At 40.4% G+C, this 21161-nt stretch overlaps 1 protein-coding gene across 4 annotated transcripts in view; it reads left to right on the forward strand.

Moving 5' to 3' along the window:
* The first annotated feature begins 209 nt into the window (after window positions 1–209).
* The window catches only part of LOC149257644 (leucine carboxyl methyltransferase 1 homolog), a 247296-nt gene continuing 226344 nt past the window's right edge, over window positions 210–21161 (forward strand). For 2 of the 4 annotated variants that reach the window (XM_089414501.1, XM_089414502.1), the window contains exon 1: window positions 210–370. In XM_089414501.1, coding sequence (XP_089270627.1) covers window positions 303–370 — 68 coding nt within the window. In that variant the 5' untranslated portion in view covers window positions 210–302. The remainder of the gene's footprint in view (window positions 371–21161) is intronic. The other 2 variants (XR_016256758.1, XM_089414497.1) reach the window with 1 other exon arrangement.

Genomic DNA, 21161 nt, shown 5'->3' on the forward strand with positions numbered 1-21161 from the left:
CCTGTTTCCTTACGTTCGAGGAAGACGAACTCTTAGCCAAACAGAAGCAGTTATATTTTAAAAATTAATAACTAAATTTAATAATTAAAAAAATATAAATATATATTAATTTTACTTTATTATAAAAAATAAAAAAATATCCATTTATTTATTTATTAAATAAATCACTCCTCCACCTATACATTATAAATGAATGATACCATCATTACATGGCCATCCAATTTTTTTTAAAGAGGAAAGTTCAGGAAAATTACATATAGAGGGGGCATATTTTAAGTTCAGACCAAGTAAAGGAAGAAGATATGTCAGGCCCGAGTAGCAACGTAGGTGCAGTCCAGGCCACCAACGACGACGCCTCCGCCAGCAAACTGTACATCACTCTTCTCTACCCTTCCTCCCTAAATGTACCGATTTATGTTTTGATTAAAAAAAAATTCAAATCTGATTTTCCAATAATTAAATCGACCATAGCGTAGGCAAAACTCTGATCAACCACAATAACCGATATAAAGCCGAGGATCTCTGTTTATGTTTTCAGCTTGCTACGTCATTTATTGGTTGTTTACATGTTCAAAGCCGGTGAATTGGCCTTTGTATAGGCTCCGTTGATCCCTTTATTCACACTGAATACACGGAACCCTAATTTGTTTATGCTAATAGAACATCGTAATCATATTTTAGTTTGTTTTTAGGTGCTTAAGACCTGAATCTGGAAGAGTCGGCCAATTTTAAAACCATTTTTTAATTTACTTTCGAAAAAACAGACTGTAATTTTATTAAAAAAATAAATTGTTGCATAGTGCTTTTCAGTATTTCAATTATCCTCCCAAGGACTACAAATGTGACAAAGATGTTCATACATTCTCTTTATCGCTTCTATTCCATCTGAATTTTGTCTAGCCGAGCCATCATATAATCACAGTATTGATCATGATAAGGCAGAAAGTAACTAGAAATATTGAACTTCCTGCCCGCACAGCTCATTCGTACTCTGCTATAAACAAAATTACGGAATACAAGGTTCCAGTATATCCCCAAAATATTTAGGTCACTGTTTGCCAACAGTAACCCTGGAACAGCAATAATGGAACATTAAAAGGGTAGACGTTGATATTCTGAAAAGTGCCCATCTACTTCTTCACAAATGATCCATTTCCCATGATCAAGCTGGATTCCTGCTTTAGCTAGTCCATCTGCAACAAAATTTCTTTCCAGATACGCATGGGAGAAAGATATAATGTTAAAAATGGAAATTAAGAGACTGAGTTCATTGATAATCTGATTAATGGTTGAAAAATAAAATTCCTCACAGTATACTTCTGGTTAATTCACTTGATCACAAGCAGAAATTCCCCAGATATTTGAATTTTGGAGCCTTCTTTTTCTAGAGCCAGACTGACAAGCAACTTTAATGCCATAAACTCTGTATAAATGTTGGATCCCTGACCGAATGCGGCTTTGAATATTAAAATATGATTGTCCGGCAGAAAAAACACCCCCAGCACCACTCAGTGTTACCGGAACTGGCTGGTTAAGATACAACCAAATAAAAATTGGTCGACTCAATAGAGGAAGTTACTGACAATTCTGGTGCTTGGGCTTTCTTTGATGTGCAACTCGGCAGGATCCAATGGTTACAACAATAACTACAAATAATCAAAATCATTGCGTATATTGGAATCCTTATAATCAAAATCACCCTCTAAGCATTAAAATAAGATGGAAAAAGCTTAACGCACCAATACATGATTTTTCTTGAGTGAAGGGTACATTTTTACTAGGGTCATAACAAAGGAGTACACCAATCAATGCCACCAACATCAAGGTACATAGAGGGGTTGGTGCTCTTGATTAAATGCTAGTTCCATACCCTCATACATGATAGAATGCAATGGAAACATTGCAATTCTGGCAATCTTGAAATCTCAAAAACTGTTAAGTCTGCTGAATTTTGAGTGCGATTTAAAATTCGAATTTCTCCATATGAAATCCAATGAATTTTGAATTGGATTTAAAATTCTTCTTTCTCCATATTAAATCCAATGAGATTGGGATCACTCTCAAACATTCTGAAACAACTAATTGTAATGTAAAATTTTTATGTAAAGGGATGAAAATGTTGCTTTCATTCTTTTACTTTAAGAATTTAACATTACATTAATTACATGGCATTAATAGGGCCCTAGAGTTGAGTATTAGCTTGTGCCACTCATAAATTATTGTTGTTGTTGTGTTTTTTTTTGTAAATTTGAGTTCCATGGTTCCTTAGTCACGTTCTATTATGTTGTATGGATTGGCTAGTTTAGTACATAGCTAGTTGGTTTAGTGAAAATGTTGAGAAATCTATAGGGTAGTAGTCAGGATAATTTCTCTTTACTTGATAACTGCTTGTGATATTTTTTTACTTTTTTCTTACTTATTAGCTTCTCTTATTATTATGTTTGTTCTTATCATACAACAACTGCGAAAACAAGAAGAACAATAGAACACAAGAACACAAGATACATGCTGCAAGCCAGGGTATTAAAATTGGCAACTAGGGATAAATTCCACTTTGGACAGCTCCTATGGGGAAGATAATTGCAATTTGCAACATTGAATTCCTCTCTTCGAGAGGACCAAAATCGATATAAAGATCATCAAATTTGGACAAGGAGAAATGGGTTTTTGAATTTATGCAAAATTTCAGGGTCGACCTTTCCTTTATGGCGATTCATTAAACCCAAAGGTTACGTCTCTTCAACCTCACTAAATTGTATAAATAGAGGTGCCTCCACCCTCATTTCGACACATCCATTTTCTCTCTATTTTCTCTGAAATGGCCGCAGAAGAGGATGATTTCCAGCGAAGGTATCAAGGGCTAGTTTGGGATTTGTTTGGTCTTCTTCATGAGCCGAGTTCTTCAGGTAGGAGGCTGAGGTTGCTTAGAGGAAGTCTGGTCTTATGCAATATGTGTTTAAGGGCTATTTTGGACTGCGTCTTTTCTCTTGCAGGCCGTAGTCCCTCTATGAATATTACAGGGGTTCAACATATGTTACATGAAGGATATGATGCCTATGTTTTAGCCTAGCCTGGACCACACCTACAACAAGGAAGAGCGAAGTACTTTGAGGGTGATTTCATAGGGTTGTTGTTGTAAGTTAGGGCTGATATGTGCCCTAACCAGAACTGTATGTCTGCCTAGATTCAACCTGTTTTGGGTGTCTTATCTTCAGTGCAAGAGGCCACATTTATTGATCCTGGATCAAGTCAAGTTTGTAGCTACCTTGACCATCATTGATCTCTGGTTAGGGTTGAAGACTGAAGACTGAATTTGATTGGGCTATCTCCTCTATGTTTGGTCAGTGTTAAACTGGGTTATCTTCTTAGTATCTGGATAGTAGTATTGACAAGTCTACTTTGACTATGATTGTATTCTCTCTCTCTCCTTCTATGAATATTTAATATTTATAATAAAGAAGATCGATTAAGGTTTTTCTCCGTCTTGGGGTTTTTCCTTGCCTTGAGCCAATATGTGTGTTCTCTTGTCTTGGCCTGTCTTCTGCAATTATCATTTATGTTCTTTCTTCAGTTACTATCAATGTGATTATGGATTATGGGATTGCTAATGGATCTAAATCATAATTGTAAATGGGCTAATATGAAACATTGAAGTAATTGTTCAAAGCAAAGAACACATCATCGAAATTTAACATGGTATCAAAGCTCAGGTGAGGGCAAGCCCAAGGAAGAGAAAGCAATCACAAAATTTGTGGACAAATCTCCATAAATGCTCAACTGTAATAATGCCAAACTAAGGATCTCTGTTGTAAGGAAGACCCTTCAAAGTTGAGATCTTTATCAAGGTCTATAAGTGACGATGAGTAGTATCGCAAGAATTCAACGCAAATCATAAGACTCTTAGCTCTCTCGGCCCCTTGGAATCCTTGAAGATCTAAGGAGAGACAAAATTGAAAAGGGTTTCTGGTTATGGTTATGTTATACAACCAGCTCACAAAATAGAAGAAAAAATAGATCAACGACTTCAAAATCAGCCTCTTCGAGGGTGCAAGCTCCTTTACATTACACAAATGAATAATTCTTAGATGATACGAATGACAAAACCTCCTTTTTATATATAGGAGGCTAAGGGGTCACAATATAATCAAAGCCGACATAAAAATAATAATATAAGGGCACAACAATAATAATAGTGGGCTTCTATGGGGCACAATAATAACAATATGGGGACAATAGGGGCACATCAATAACAATAAGGGCTACAATGACAACAATAATGGGGGAATCACTAGTATTATAGGGACCTAACATGCCTCGCTCCTTCAAAAAAGTGTTGTCCTCAATGCTTGAGTAGTTCTGGATGCTTCTATATAAAATTCTCATCCTCCCATGTGGAATCTTTAACAAGTTCTTCCACTTGATGAGATACTCTGAAATTGATCGATTTCGTAACTGTCGAGTTCTTGTTTTTGTGACTGCGTCAAGTTCCAATATGATTTTTCCTTCCTCATCAAGTTCTGGCAATATTGTTTGAACTCGGAGCTTGTCACCTATAACCTTCTTTAAGCTTGAAACATGGAAAACTGGGTGCACTTGGGAAGTTACAAGAAGCTCTAATTTGTATGCCATAGTACCAATCTTTTGCAATACCTTGTACGAACCATAATACTTTGGTGATAATTTATTGTCCTTCTTAGCTTGCTTGAAGGACATTTGTTTATACGGTTGTAGCCGTAGAAATACCCAGTCACATACATCAAAACTTCTTTCTCTGCGATGTTGATCTGCCGTTGTTTCATTCTATTCTGTGCCAAAGTGAGGTTATCCTTTAACAGTTGGAGAACTTGTTGTTGATGCTTGATGTGATCTTCCACTGTTTGAACTTTAGAATTTTCTCTTAAATATGACGTGAGGGACGGTGGATGATATCCATAAAGTGCCATAAATGGGGTCCTTTTTGTTGCAGTCTGGAAGGAAGTGTTATACCACCATTCAGCCAGAGGCAACCATTTGACTCATTGTGTCTATTTATCAGATATAAAGCAACGAAGATATCCTTTCAAACATTTGTTTACTATCTCAGTTTGCCCATCAGATTAAGGATGATAAGATGAGCTATGAGCTAACTGAGTACCCAGACAAGAAAATAATTCTGTCCAAAAATTCCCAGTGAAAATGGGATCTCCGTCGCTTACAATAATCTTTGGGTTTCCATGTAGCTTTTGAATTGTTTCCATAAATGCAGTAGCAACTGTACTGGCTTTAAATGGATGAGATAATGCACAAAAGTGTGCATACTTGGTAAGTCTGTCAACTACTACAATGATGACACTCTTTTCTTCGGACATGGGTAAACCTGTGATAAAATCCATTGAAACCTCTTCCCAACGTTGATTTGGAATAGATAAAGGTTGTAATAGCCCCAAGGTCTTAATTGTTTCAACTTTATTTTGTTGGGAAACTAAAAATTCCGCCACAAATTTTTGAATCTCAGATTTAAGGCCATCCCAAAAAAATTCCTTCTTAACCCTGTGGTAAGTTTTTAAAATCCGGCGTGCCCTCCAAAGGGAGAGGTGTGCAATTCCATAAGAATCTTTTGTTTGAGTTGGGAATTCTTACAGAGGTATAAACGATCTTTGTACCATAACGAATCATTTTTCCAGCTAAATGTATCAGATGTACTGGGATCTTGTTGTAACTTTTGAATGAGTGCCCACACTTTTTCATCATTCTTCCATTCATCCCTTGCTTCGTTTATCCAATCTGGTTGGATAATAGAAATGGCGCAAAGCAATGCTTCCACATCCTCATCCTTTGTTGAGAGTGCATTTGCAACAACATTTTGCTTCCCTTTTTTGTAGATGATTTCAAAGTCATAACCCAACATCTTTGTGACCCATTTTTGTTGCTCTTCTAACAATAATCTTCGTTCTAAAAAGTATTTAAGACTATCATGATCCGTTTTTACCTTGAAGTGTCTTCCCATTAGGTAGGGTCGCCATTTCTTAAGTGCATGTAGTATTGCCAACGTTTCCTTCTCATAAATAGCTGTGTAAATACTTTCCTTTGATTGGACGACTTTTGAAAGCAATGGGTCTTTCTTCTTGCATTAAAACAACACCAATTCCATTTCTTGAGGCATCACATTCCACGATAAAGGTTTTTGTGAAGTCTGATGTAGCTAAGACCGGTGCTTGGCACATTGCCTCTTTAAGATGTTCAAAGGCCTTCGTTGCTTCTAGAGTCCATGAAATTGCATCTTTCTTCAATAATGTTGTTAGAGGTGCTGCTATTCTCGCATAATTCTTAACAAACTTGCAATAATACCCTGTCAACTCGAGAAATCCTTGCAGATGCTTTGTGGATGTGGGGATTTTCCATTCCTTAATGGCTTTAATTTTGCCAGGGTCTACCTTAACACCTTCATGAGATACAATATGACCCGGATATTCCACCTCCTGTACTCTAAAGAAACATTTGGAGGTTTATGCATATAATTGTTTCTCCTCCAATACTTTGAGCACCCTGTCAACATGTTGAACATGATCCTTCCAAGACTTGCTATAGATTAGTATATCATTAAAAAATACTAACACAAATTTTCTAAGGAAGGGTTTGAAAATGGAATTCATCAAACCTTGAAGGCCAAAACGTATGACCAAAAATTCATAATGACCCTCATGAGTTCTAAACGCTGTTTTCGGAATGTCTTCAGTCTTCATTCTGATTTGATGATATCCTGAATGAAGATCCAACTTGGTGAAGTAAATTGCTCCATGTAATTCATCCAATAATTTATCAATGACGAGAATGGGAGAAGGAAATTGCTCCATGTAATTCATCCAATAATTCATCAATGACAAGAATGCGAAATTTATCTTTAATAGTGAGCTTGTTGAGCTCCCTACAATTCGGACACATTCGCCATGATCCATCCTTCTTGTGCACCAATACTACTGGAGCAGAGAAAGAACTTTGACTAGGTTGAATTATACCAGCCTCTAGCATTTCTGCAACCATGCGTTCAATTTCACTCTTTTGGGCATAGGGATATCTGTAAGGCCTGATGTTTGGAGGAATACTTCTTGGAATCAAATGAATAACATGATCATGATAACCAATAGGTGGGAGGCCTTTGGGAGTCTCAAACACCTTGGAATGATCGTCCAAGACTTTTTGGAGATCTGGAGAAATAGATTATTTCAATGTGGGAACTTCTAGTGAACATAATTGTGCAATTACACCCCGTTGTTCTTTCTTTAGAAGCTTTGTCATGCTGTTAGAGCTGATTATTTTTCCCGGTTTCCCTGTGATACCCCTTAATTCAGCTTCCTTTCCTTCCCAACAAAGTTTCATGAGAAGTTCTTGAAAATTAAAAGCTATCGTACCCAAAGATTGTGGCCATTGGACTCTTAGTACAACATCAACACCACCCATTTGAACAGAAAGCATAAGACTATTCAATACATATTCTCCCATGGATAGCTTGATATTATGGCACTTTCCAGAGCAATTTATGGTTCCTCCATTTGCAACCATCACTTGACACTCTGGTGTTGGATATAGAAATCAATTCAATTCCTTGGCTATCTTACAATGAATAAAATTATGGGTACTACCCGAATCAATCAACACTATTACCTTTTTCTTCTTGATATGTCCTTCTATCTTGAGAGTTTGAGGAGTAGTAATTCCTTGCAATGCATTACAAGATATGGCCGGATTCATTTCTCCTTTCTCTAGGGTTGATTCTTGATGCATATCCTCTTCTTTTGATGTTTCTTGTTCCTTTTCTTCCTCTTCATAATCTATGTAAAATAATTTCATCTTAGCACACTTATGACCTTTTGTGTATTTGCTATCACAGCTGTAACAAAGCCCCTTTGCTACCCCCCCAGTCTGATCAATATTGGATTCTTCAAGAAAGAATTATGCCAAATCTCCCACGATGACCTGATTATAGACTGGTTCAGTAGAGCGTACTTGTACGACCTGCCACGTGTCACTAGTTCGACCTTCGGACCTGAAACTGATATGCAGAAAACTACAGTTCGTTCTCTTTTTGTAACTTCTTACAAAATTTCAATCCGATGCTCCGAGAGAAAGTTATGATGATTTTCCCAAGGTCACCTGTTTGGGATGTAATTCAAGAGCCTGCAAAAACCCTAACTTGCTTGGATCATACCTTCGAAAATATAGCGAGAAAATAGTTGAAATTCGGACCCGAGGTTCATTAAGATTTTGGCTCAAATGGGTTTTAATTTTAGCTTCCGAAACATCGTAGAAAAAAAGTTATTGTGGAAATGCCACGATGACCTGTTTGGAACAACGAAACCCTAGAATCCAAAGCACTGACTTCAAAATCAGCCTCTTCGAGGGTGCAACCTCCTTTACATTACACAAATGAATACCTCTTGGATGATACAAATGACAAAAACCTCCTTTCTATAAATAGGAGTCTAAGGTATCACAATATAATCAAAGCCGACATAACAATAATAATATAAGGGCACAACAATAACAATAGTGGGCTTCTATGGAGCACAATAATAACAATATGGGGACAATAGGGGCACATCAATAACAATAAGGGCTACAATGACAATAGTAATGGGGGAATCATTAGTATTATAGGGACCTAACAGGTTATCTCTTGGGTTATGGAATGATAAGGGTTTCGTTGTTGATTGAATCTCTGCAGGACTAGCGAAGGAAGCAAGAAAGACCAAATTGATTCAAGGATCAAGGGATTTGTTTTATTTGGATATGGTTGCTGCAACCCTAAACTTTCGGCCTATGTTATGAACCTAATGTGAGGCTCGGATCCATTACAGATACCTGTAGCCTTTGATTTGATAGAATGATGGTATGAAGGTTGGTTAAATTTGGTTTCTGAAATATCTTTACACCAGGATGAGGTCATTATAGATGTGGGCAAAATTCTGAAGCAAGTCGTGAGGAACAAAACTGATGCTATTCGCTTGATATTGATATGGGAACTTACTTTAATAGCAAAGTGCAGATTACTTAAGGTTTCCTTGACAGCATACATGCATATAAGGTATGTCATGATCCAAATCTGAATCTACAGATCTAAAGTGTATGCAAGCTTCTTCTGAAGCGTAAATTGTCTTGAAGGAACACAGTGGTTCTTATAGTCGCTGGTTTATGATGTGCTATATTGGTCACTGTTCTGAAATATCAATGGCACAATCCTGTGCGAGAAGACTAGGGACAGAGGTTTGTTTAAAGTCATATGTCACATCAAGGGCTTCATTATTAATTAAGGTATGATCTCCCTTGCATAAATATTGTGACAACTTTTGGAGATCTAATATCTGAATATCTGAAATATCATTAGCTCCCTATCGTTGAAATATCTCTGTGACTCAAATCTGAAGGAAGTAGGGTTTTATGTGCAGTTTCAAGATTGGTAAGATTGACTGTGTATTCCAGACTATAGCAGTGGGCATCATAAGTCATTGGCATCTAAAGGCAGGAGGGATCAGAGCAACATTTGTTTTAGGTACGCGTGTTATGTTACATCTTTGCAACTATTGAAGGAATATGACCTATTTAGGAGCAAGTGTTTTATTGCCAGCAGTAAAGGTGTTATTGTCAAGAAGCCTCATTGTCTTCCTTAGCAGGAAAGGGCCTCATCTTTTTTTTTCCCGGGAAGAAAAATCATAATTTCATTATAGATGAAATTACATGCTGTAGATGCCCATAGGCATATGCTGTACTGTGGCCGAAGTCCACTGTCAAGAAATAGAAATATTACAAAAAGACCCCGAGGGGTGTACTGTGCTTGTTCAAACAAAAAGATCAAAATGTCACCATAGGTGATGACTGTGTAAACTGATTATATACAAAACGACTTAGCAGCCAGAATAATGAACAAAATTATAAACAAAAATTTCTGATAAAATTAGGGGCTGTCCCCCCTCTGTAGTTCTCTGTTTATGCATGGCCTGTGGAAATACTGATATGTTCTTGCTGGTTTATGTTCTATAATCAGCCATTCTCCTAGAGGACGATTCGTCACTTCTTTCGAAAGCCTGTCCGCCCTTTCATTTCGCTCCCTGTAGATGTGAGAGCAAGAAATCTGATCAAAATATGTTTTAAAAAAACAATTTCATCCATAATAGTTCTCATTGTATAAGCATTGCAAGTGGCAGTGTTGTTAAACCAATCAACCACATTCTTTGAGTCCCCATAGATTTGTAATTTTCTGCATTGTTGAAGTATGGCAAAGTATATCAGGTGTCGGAGAGATATCAGTTCGGCATGATTATTTGTTCCATGGCCCAAACCCATATTAATCTGGAAGGAATATATCAGGTGTCGGAGAGATATCAGTTCGGCATGATTATTTGTTCCATGGCCCAAACCCATATTAATCTGGAAGGAATGTGATTCAGTGAGATGGAAAAGGATGCCACCCCCACAGCCATGTGCTTGAGCAACCCACCCTCCACTTAGGAAAATGAGGATGTCATCCACAAAGAGGAGGTGTGTCAGATTGAAATTTTCAGTGATCTTTAATTCCCTGAGCCTCCCCATTGGCTTTTCAGAATCAATCAATCTACTCAGGCCTTCCATAACCAAGAGGAAGAGTAGAGGGGATAGTGGGCAACCCTGTCTTATGCCCCTATTGATATGGAATGAGGGGGTGGCTGATCCATTGATGAGAATAGCAAATGATACTGAAGATATGCATCCCATGATCCAGTTTGTGAAGATCAGGGAAAATCCCAAATGTGTGAGAATCATTCTAATATATAACCAACTGACTTTGTCGAAAGCTTTTGTTAAATCTATTTTAAGATTTAGTCCTTTGAGCTTCTTGAGTTTAATTGAATGTAGGGCTTCCTGGGTCAAGCCAATAGCTTCCTGGATATGTCTGTGGTGAAGAAAGGCAAATTGTTCCTGGGATATGTGCTCAGATAGGATGGGCTTGATGCGATTAGCAATAATTTTGGATATGATTTTATATAGACAATTGCAAAGAGAAATAGGCCGGAAGTCATTGAAGGAAGCGGGGGAGTCGGACTTAGGGATCAGAGCTAAGTAGGTAAAATTTAGAAGGGTATAGATACGGCCCAAGAGCCTACTTTCTTCAACGACCTCAAGTAAATCCTGCCCCAAAATATCCAGAAATGCAGTGTAAAATTCAACAGGCTAGCCATCTGGGCCTGGACTTTTGTCTTTCTTGAACCATTTAAGGGTGCCCTCTAGCTCCCCCATAGAGACAGGCTTTAAAAGATCTTCAGTGCCATCAGGATCCACAAATCTAGGGAAGTGGCCTACCAGATTAATGATTTCAGGGAGTGTGGTGGCAGAGGGGGCTGTGAACTGATATTTGAAATGTGATATATCCAACCTTTCCAATTGGGGGTGGGTGGAAGCCCAACCTTCCCGCTCCATGGGTAGCTGCTAGATGGTGTTTGTAGCTTTCCTACCATTGGCGAAGTTGTGGAAGAACTTTGTGTTGCCATCACCAACTTGAAGCCAAATAGCTCTACTTCTAAGACTCCATAGTTCTTCTTTTTCCAATAAGATCTTTGCTTTCTGTGTTTCCAGATTAACTAAATGAAGTTTTGTGTCGCTTGAGAGGAAACCAAGCCCCTTTTCATCAGTTAGGGAGGCAATCTGATCTTCTAAATCCTTGAGGGTTTGCTCATCCCTTTCTTTTTTCCTTTTTGACCAATCCATTGTAAGAGTTCTGAGCTTGTTTAGGCGTCCACAGAAATCAACAGCCTTTCTCTGCTCCCCGAGAGGGGGTTGAGCATTCGAAAAATCCGAGACAAGTTTGATATAGTCCGGGTCTTTTAAGAAGCCAGAGTTGAATTTGAATGGAGCACGAGGCTTGCTGGAAGGGCTCGAGACTTGTAGAAAAATGGGTGAATGATCTGATAGTCCTCCCGATCCAACCCATTGTCTGAATAGTGTGAGGGATCGGAGGAGATCTTCATGAATTAGAAATCTATCCAGCCTCCTTCCTAGGGCTGCATCACCGGTTCTCCTATTGTGCCACGTAGGTAATTTCTTGTTCATGGGGACATCAATGAGTCTATGGTTCTCCAGGAGAAAGCCCATCTGGTCTATAATAGGGTCAATTTGAGAGTGATGACCCCAGGATTCCTCATTTCCAAGAGAAAAATTTAGATCGCCTCCGATGATGGTGGAGCCTGTAATGAGTGGACTGTCCAGGATGGAGTGCCAAAATTCGAGCCTATTCTGGTTTGGTGCATATATGTTTATAACTCGAATATGGATCCCCAGGTCTCTCGCAAAAACATCCATGCCTAAGAACCCCCTCCCACCCCAGGTAGAAATAACTTTTATCGATTTGGGGTTGATACCCAAGGCAAGACCCCCTGATCTGCCCACAACATCTAAACCATGGAAATACCAGCCCGGGAGTAGGGAGAGAAGGGTTCTGGTTATAAGTTCGGAAGATCCAAGGGTTTCCTGGAGGAAGAGAATGTCGCAGTTGGAATTGTTCAGTAAACGCTTGAGAGCCAATCTCTTTTTGGGGTTGGCTAGTCCCCTACAGTTGAAGGATAACCAGATCATGGAGGAACAGATACAGAGGGCTCGGATGCTCTAAGTGCCCTTTCAATAGTGGATTGTCGACCCTGTGCTACATCAGCCATTGCAGACCTGATGGATTTTGCAATCTTAGATGGTCGACCTCTGGAGGGTTTGGTATCAGCAGATGGGGGGGGATACCGAAACCAAGCTGTGGAGAAAGCAATGATCTGGATCGAAGGTTGTAGGTATGGGATCCCGATGCAGTGGTGGGGGAAGAAGGAAGGGGGGGAGGAGGAGTCCCTCTGACAGATGGAGGCATCGTGGAGGAGGGGGAGGATTGACGATGTTACATGTAATGGTGGGAGAGAGCACGAAGTAGAGGCAAGGGGGGAGTGGGAAAAACCAGAGAAGAAGGAATATCATTTGAAAGAATAACAGAGTTGATTGGAATAGAGTCATTACCCGGAGAAGGTGCCGTTCCAATGGCAGACTTGGAGCGCGTCCGAGGAGGTGATGGAGAGGACTTTCTTGGTACTTTGGTCTGCTGTGTCGACACACCATCAACATCCTTTGAAGGGGCTTGTCTTTGTGGCTGATCGTTCATGTTCCTTTCTTCCGAACGACGATGTTTGACCCCTCGTGCAGTCTCCGAAGCTGGAGATGAGAGAAGCGGGCAATCTTTGTACAGGTGCCCCACTTTGTGGCACCTTCTGCAGCGGAAGGGGACCCCTTCGTAGTCTAGGATCTGCTTGTGGGAGAAGTGCCTCCAGTGGAGTGTAATTTTCTCTTCTAGCCCCTCTCTAGTATCAAGGTGAACCAGGATCCTGGCCATGGTCATGATGCCAGTTTTTTCGTAGGACTGATCGTGTTCAAGGTAAGTCCCCAATGCGTTGCCAATGCGCTTGAAAACCTGAGGGATCCAAAATTGCATGGGTAACCCCGGCAGTCGAACCCAGATTGGTCCCGCTCCCAGCTGTTCACGTTCCGGATCAAATAATGGATCCCATCGCTTGAGAAGCACAGGTGCCATCTCAAGGTGCCAGTAGCGAGAGAGAATCCAATCCGTATACTCCTCCCAGTGAAAACGTAGGGCAAACCAGCCACGAGCCAAAACCCTGATGATGGGGAGTTCTTTTAACAGTGAACCCCAAATCTCCATAGTCCAATGGCGCAGACGCTCAACCGAGTAGTTTCTTCCACGCACACACCCAACTAAAACCTTCCTTGCCGTATCAGCCACATCTCCCATCGGTACATCCTCGCCGAAGGTCAGATTAATGTCTGTATCCACGACCTTGAGGCACCTTCCCTTTTTTTGCTTGTTTGTGCGTCGGCCCGTGGGGTGCTCCGTCAGAAGGCTTCTGCATGCCTCAGAGGAGCTGCGGGGGGTTGTCTGGTTGGATTTAGGGTTTGGGATGGGTGAGCTAAAACACCTGGAGCGGATCAGAGAGTTAGGGTTTAAACTGTAGGACCCCAGATGGGCGAAAGAATGTGCCGGGTTTATGGGGATTGAAGGTCCAGCCAGAGCACAGGAGGATGAGGGTACATTCAATGGCATGGAAGGAGGCGGAGGCAAAACCAAAGGTGAGTTGAAAGTGGGAGAGGATTGAAGGCTGGTGCCAAGCAGGTTGTGGGTAGTCGGAGAAAGTGGATTGCAGTCCAGGCCAGGGAGGTCTTCAAAATGAACATCAGGCGGGGGCGTTTTGCCAGAGGAGCGTGGGTGGACGGGCATCAACTGTGCATCTGTTAGTTGTTGAGTATTGGCAGACTGGGGACCAGTGTCGGGGCCAGGTTGAGATGCCCATATGACTTGGTCGGGGGATGGGTCCTCCTCGTAGTCCACGAGGTCCTCCGCATCCATCGGGAACCAACAGTAAAACTTTCGTCCGAGAAAACAGGAGAGATAGGCCAAGTATGAAACGGGGTTCCCGCAAAAATAGAGCAGAGTAGTCTAACCACCAGGAAACCAGTAAGAGTGTGGGCCTTGAGGGTCAAAGGGTGAATAAACAGTGAGGTAGCGGTCAGACCCGCGAGCTTAACCCTCAGAACCACCATGAAACCTGTAGCGGGTGAGCAGAACCAGGTCTCCCATCACGCTCCCTTCCTCAGAGAATCCCCAGAAAAGGCCTTATCATAAGCTGTGTAAGGGTTTTTTTTGTTATCATTCAGTTTCCTTGTCATATCATTTCTGCAGCAGATCAAAAGAGTGTCTTACCTTCTTGCAGCAGGTTGTAAAGTTTTTTTGTGCTGCAATCTCTATACCTGTGCATGATGAGTGAAGTAGAAGTGATCCATGTTTTTTTTTGTTAATTGGAATGCACAAATGAAAGGCTGTGCCACTGTGGTTAATGATCAATACTGGTATGTATGCATGGTGCACATGGTTCATATGATTACTCACTGGTATGCAATTTGTGTAATTGAAGGCTGGGAGTAGATGTTATCACTCAGAAATTTTCCCTAGAAGTTATCAGAAGAAGGAAAAGACCGAGGTAACCACAAACCAATCTTTTAAGTATAGGCTCTAGCCAACCTATGACTCAGAGAGGGCTCTTTCTATATGATTTAGCTTTGTTTGCTGAGATTTTAGGCTAGTTCTTAAAGTTCGGGGGGTTTTGGATTTGTATTGAAGGTTGGATGGTGGAATCCTTGAACAGATGGATAAAATGATGTCTCTGGGCTATTGGGCTATGGAGTCAAAGAAGGGAAGCAAAACTGGGATTAACTCATTAAAGGGAGTGTTCAAAGGGCAAGCTAGTAGAGTGAAATACAGGTCTTTAGGTCGGATGGGTGAAATGATCTTAACCAGGGTGAGAGAGCACTTAAGAATTCTCAAACCGGGATTAAAATGAGGAGCAGAGGATAATCATGAGCAAAGGGCAATTAAGAATCCTTTACTATAGATTAGAGGGAAACTACCTGAACTAAGGAGCAATCAAGAATTCCTTAACTTAGATAATTAGTAGAAAACATTTAAATGCATAATAGTTAAAACAGAGTGCAATGAAGCAAATTTTGAGATATCATTCCATATTATAGCATTTAGATTTCAGATACATTTAAGATTATGGAAAAACTTTTAAAGAAAAACAACAACACAAGAGAAGATACTTGTTTGTATTTCGCACTACACATGAATCCAGTGAAATGTCTTGGCTTTATTCATTAATCCAGCTTGCTGGTCCAAACAGTGATACAATAGCTTACAGTCTTTGATCAAGAAAGTCTATAGAAATGTCTAAGAATCCACCCTACATACTTCGAATTGTGAAGTATATATACAAAAAATTATTACAAAATATCTCAAACTAACTTGAGATTTAATTTAGGAAATACAAATATCTTCTTGCAAGAAGATAGAGACAGCTAATGAACTGTTTCATGTTGTCCCTTTTTATTTGGTACTGCTGGCTTTTATGGTTGGATTTGTAGCCCTTTGTGTTGGCTTGCAGTTGTGATGTTTCACGCTGGAATCTTCTTTACTTTCATCTTTCACCTGATACTCTTTGACCATGGTACCCTGTTTTCATCTTTTTACATGGCTGCTCTCATTTTTACTGTGTAGTAATTTTTGGCTGTAAATTTATCACAGTAAATCTGTCATTGTCTCCCACCATTTTGCATCAGGTAATTTTACATTCATCATCCTCCTGTAGATCTCATCAGCTTCAGTATATTTGGCAAAATTGGGTTTGGTGAGAAATAAGTGTTTTATCTCATGCTCAAGAAAAAACAAGTTTTCAAATGTGTTGTACAAAACTTTGCCTGTTGGCAGTGCTTTTATGGATGAAGAGCTAGCTTGTTCCTTAGCCAACTGTCTGAGCCTATTACCATAGTCCAATTGTGTCATGAGTTTGTCGTTGATGACCAAAGGACTGGGCAGACCTTTCTCCCTCAAAATTTGGAATTTAGCCATGACCCTATCAACGACTACTTGCATGTTGTGTCACTTTTCTTCTAAGTTAAGCATAAGGTTCCTTTTGGAAAGGACCTTCCTTATTTCCAAAATGGTCCCAGTCCTATCTTATATATTTAGATCATGGAACTCATACCTATTCTTGCTGTTGAGGAAGTGGATGAGTCTATTGGCATCCTCAGGTTTGTCTCTCAACTCCTCCTTTACTTTCTGGATAGCTTCTGTAGCTATCTTTATTAACTCTGTTTGTTCAAAAATAACTTGAATTGATGGCCAAATATCATTGACAGAGTCAATGATATTGGCCCACAACATTTCTTTAGTTTGCCCAAGGGGTTTCTCCAGTGTTAAGTCTTTCTCTAAGACTTTGATTCTCTCACTCATTCTTTGGGCTTTTGTGCTTCTTCTTTTTGCTTAAGCTGGGCAAGTTTGTAGTCAGTTTCCAAACTTGCCACCTTTTCTCTCAGCCTGTTCATCTCTGTGGCCTGGATAGACATCTCTTCCATGGCTTTAACCAATTCTGATGCTTTCTCTCCTGATGCACTTGCTGTTGTTGTAGATTCTGCTGTGACTAGCAATGTTGTGGCAGGTGGAGCTATGGGTGCCAGTGATGCTGCCAGTGTAGAAGGAACTGCTATGGATACTGTAGGGATGACATCCTTGGAAGTTGTGGCCAAGTCGCTTTGCTTCAGTTGAATTAAAGCGTCCAACTCCTTTTCTGTCTCCTTTAGTTGATCATTTAGCTTTAGGACCAAGTCCATCAACTCCTCATGTCTGGTTTGATTCTCTATGACTTCTAGAGTTTGAGGATGTTGCAGCTGGGGTATTTTCAATTGCCTCTTAAGTGCAGCAATATCATCATTTTTCTTCTTTATAAGCTGCTCTGTAGCTTTTATATCCTTGGGATCGTGTCCCAATTCAATTACTAAGTCCTCTAAGGACTTGATCCTTGTATCCTTGGCCTGTGAGGAGGCCTTTTCTAACTGAAATTGTGCAGATATGTTGTTCAAAGAGTTCTGTAGCTGATGGGCAGCTATGGCTTTACTTGTCAGGGTGGAGTATATCATCTCTCCAGCCTGTTTGTGCAGTTCAATATGGTCTATGGGATGAATATCCCTTGCCAACACTTCAAAATCCACCTTTTTGAAATCCGATGTTGTCTTGGGCTGCTGAGCTGTAGGCTTAATAAAAGACATCTGCAACTTTCCCTCTTTAATGTCAAAGGCTGACATTAGCCTTGTTTGATTGGTGGGAGTCAACTTCAGGTACTGAGCATATGTTTGGGCCTTAAGCCTCTCATTTCTTGCTTTGATTTCCTTGTATCTTTCCTTGATGTCCTGGTCTCTGTCAGCAGGCCTGCTGAATGAAGATACTTCCACACTAAGCTGCCTTTCCAACATCTGAGTCTGTGATGTGGAAGGCTCTTGCATGCCTTCAGATGGAGTGGTAGGCCTACTTCTTTCTGCTTCTGTGTTTGTGACCTCAACTGAGCCATCTGTATCCTCCTGTTCAGAGACATGATTCATTTTCTGCCTTTTTGCTTGGCTTGTTTCTGGTTGAGTGTGTGAGGTTCCCCTTGCTGATGTAGTGGCCTCCTCCCTACTCTTTAGGTTCTTCTCCTCATTTTGAGGAGTCTGCATAATTGGAGGGGTACTCATAGTTGTCTCTAGTTGGCCTGATTGCTCTGACACCTGCAGGAAAGAACTCTCATCAAGTTGTCTTTCTAGATCAATGAGAGTATTCTCTATGTCTACCCTGGTGCTATCCCTGTCAATGAGGGTATTTTCCACCCATTCTGTTTGATTGGCATAGGCTTCTATTTCAGGTATGGGATGGTGAATGAAAGGTCCTAGCTTGACCTTTTGTCTCTTCTTTGTGATGAATTCCAAAGGATCATATCTCCATGTGAAGCTCTTTTGGAAATTCATGTTTTGCAATATCAAGTCTGCCTCTTTGCCTGCCTCCCTAGAGTTGCATATGAAGGGGCCTAGTTGGTCTTTTATCTTAAAACGAGCTTTCTTCTTGGCAGACACAAAATCGATTTCATTAGAATTGATGATTTGTCTGTAGTATTCCAATGCAAACAACCTCATTGGGAGGTATCTTGGTAGCTTGTATGGTGCAAGCATGCAACCGTAGATTCTAATTTCGGTGTGGTTTTGGTACAAGTACCAATCCCCCACTTTTCTCTGCTTGGACAGTTGAAGGACCCTTCTTATCTCTGGACTGATTCTAGGAGGAGGGCTTCCAGTCAACATTGCCATGACTGGGTGTACAAATAAATCAATGAAATCAGAATAAGAGTATGGAGATTGATATTTGTGGATCAATGGGGTCCAAAAAATGACTGACTTGGGCTGACCCTTGGTGTCTAGCTTCTGAAGGGTGAATGGGAACTTATCAGGTTGATAATACAAGAACATATGATATAAGACTGAGGAATACTTGAAAACTATCTCATTGCTCATTCTAAGGAATTGCTCATGCATCCTATCAGCTATAAATTGGGCATAGTCATAAATGACAGCAGGAGGTTCTCCTGGAGTGTAGATGGACATGAAGGCAAGGATTAATTGGTCAATGTATTCACTGGTGGTGTACCCCAAAACACAAGATATCATGGCTACAATGTTCTGGCCCCATGGGGAAAAAATAGTAGCTACATATGGAGGGGGATCCTTAGGGATGTGTTTCTCCTCTCTGATGAAAGTTTGGAACAATTGGGCCAATTTTGTAGAACTAAGCTTGGGATACTGGTCCAACAAGTCTCCAATTGAGAGGGGAGTTAGGTTTGGCCCTGGTTGGAGCTGCAACATTTCATTAATGGACTCAACAGTGATGGTAAAAAGTATGGTTTGGTTTGGGGACATGACTGCTCTCTGACTAGGGATGTAATTGGCTTGACAGTAGTGGACAATCTCTGGGAAAATGTGGACTTGGGGGAACTGGTATTTGGGCAAGTTTGACTCCCACAGGCCAATATTATCAGCATGGTTCAGGTACCTGTCCCTACTTTGACAGTGCACTTTGAGCAGGGGCTCTAGGGCAGTGGTATCCTTTATTTGGAAGTCCTTGTCAACCAGGGGAAGGTGGTCGAGGTCCAAATGGGGAGTGGTAATTGGTCTAACGTCCATGGCGATGGGGGCAACCATAACTCAGTTCTTGTGGATTTGAGTATGGGGGCTGATTCAAAGTTTTTAGGGCAACGAAGGTTTTGCAGATGGTTATGGCTTTAAAGTGTTGAAATTAAAGTAAATTTGATATTTTTTCCTTAATTAACAGTGTTATGAGGGTGAATTGACTTGGAATTTGACAATTGAGTTGGTATTCCACGGTTAAATACCTGGAATTGGGCGAAATTGGCTGTAAATGGTGGTTGATGGTGGTTGCAGAGGTTCGTCTTGTTAGAGTACGGACTGATGGATGAGCTGGGCTATTTGCAGCGTCCGTGGAGCAATGGCGGAGATTTGTGAGCAAATTCGCTGTTTGTAGGGGTCACAACGACTTTCTAAGTTTTCAATGGCAATTGCGCGAAAAAAGTGAAAAGAGGGGTAATTGGGTTTATATAGGAGAACATTCATTTTGGTGGCTTCATTAAATGATGAACAATGGGCAATTTTTTCAATTATACGGGAGGGTGGTTTAATGGGGTCATCGCACCACTTTTGAGAGGGAAGTGGTTTTGAGGGGGGCTCACCCGATCTAGTCGAGCGCGTGACACGTAGCACTCTGGGGGTCGGGGAAAACCGCCTTATTGGGCGGGTAAAGGACGGACATCGGGCCGGACCGATATGGATGCGAGCCGTTGGATGAGGGGGAGGGAGATCGTACGGGAGTCGGGCGATGGAGCTGCACGACGATTTACGCAAAAAGTTTTCGGGGGGCCCATGGGTCTAATCACCGGCGGTATAGGATTAGATTAACACTTAATCTCATCGGGGGCGCTTTAATACAGGATTAAGGACTGTGGGCGGGGTTTTAATATATTTTGTGGGATATGGAGTAGTAGTATAGTTTATAAATAAACTAAGGGGTGGGGTTAATTTATATAAAGGAGTTAAATATATATGGGCCAATGGGTTTTTCGGGATTTTTATATATTTAAATAAAAAGTTAATATGAGGTGAAATGAGCGGAAGGGGTATCTGTACTTAGGTATGCGAAATCTTATGCGTTTTTCATACATTTAGTACTTAGGATAAATGTATTTGGTGGGTTTTTGCACAAAATGTGTTTATAATGGGGTTTTCCTAGGCAAAAATAATTTAACCTTAGGAAAAGGGGTTTTGTGAGGGGGATGAATGAATTGTAAGGGAATTTAACACCTTTCCTTCTTAAGTCATCGAGCCGAGGGTCCAGTCCCACCAGAAGTCAGAGAAATGCTCTGAGCCTTTTTTGACTTAGAGAACTATAGGTATTAATATTTTTATTATGAAAGGGAAATTAGTGAGTGTTATGGGGGTTAAAATGAATGATGGGGAGTTAATCATTTTGAAGTGGTGAACCATTGCTTTTGCTTTGCCTACTATTTATGCATATTTGAAAATTGCATTTAAGATAATGACATAAGTGCTTTTGTATAACCACATGATATTTCTGCCATCTTTCTACTACTTACCCATTTACTCATCCTACCATTTTTTTCTTCACTTTATTAGGGTGCATTTAGGCTAGAACCCTTATCAATATTTTTCTTTTCTTTACAAAG

The sequence above is a fragment of the Pinus tabuliformis genome, chromosome 6, assembly GCF_031772625.1.
Source record: "Pinus tabuliformis cultivar Carrire ecotype Pingquan chromosome 6, CPIR1, whole genome shotgun sequence".
Classification (NCBI taxonomy): Eukaryota; Viridiplantae; Streptophyta; class Pinopsida; order Pinales; family Pinaceae; genus Pinus; species Pinus tabuliformis.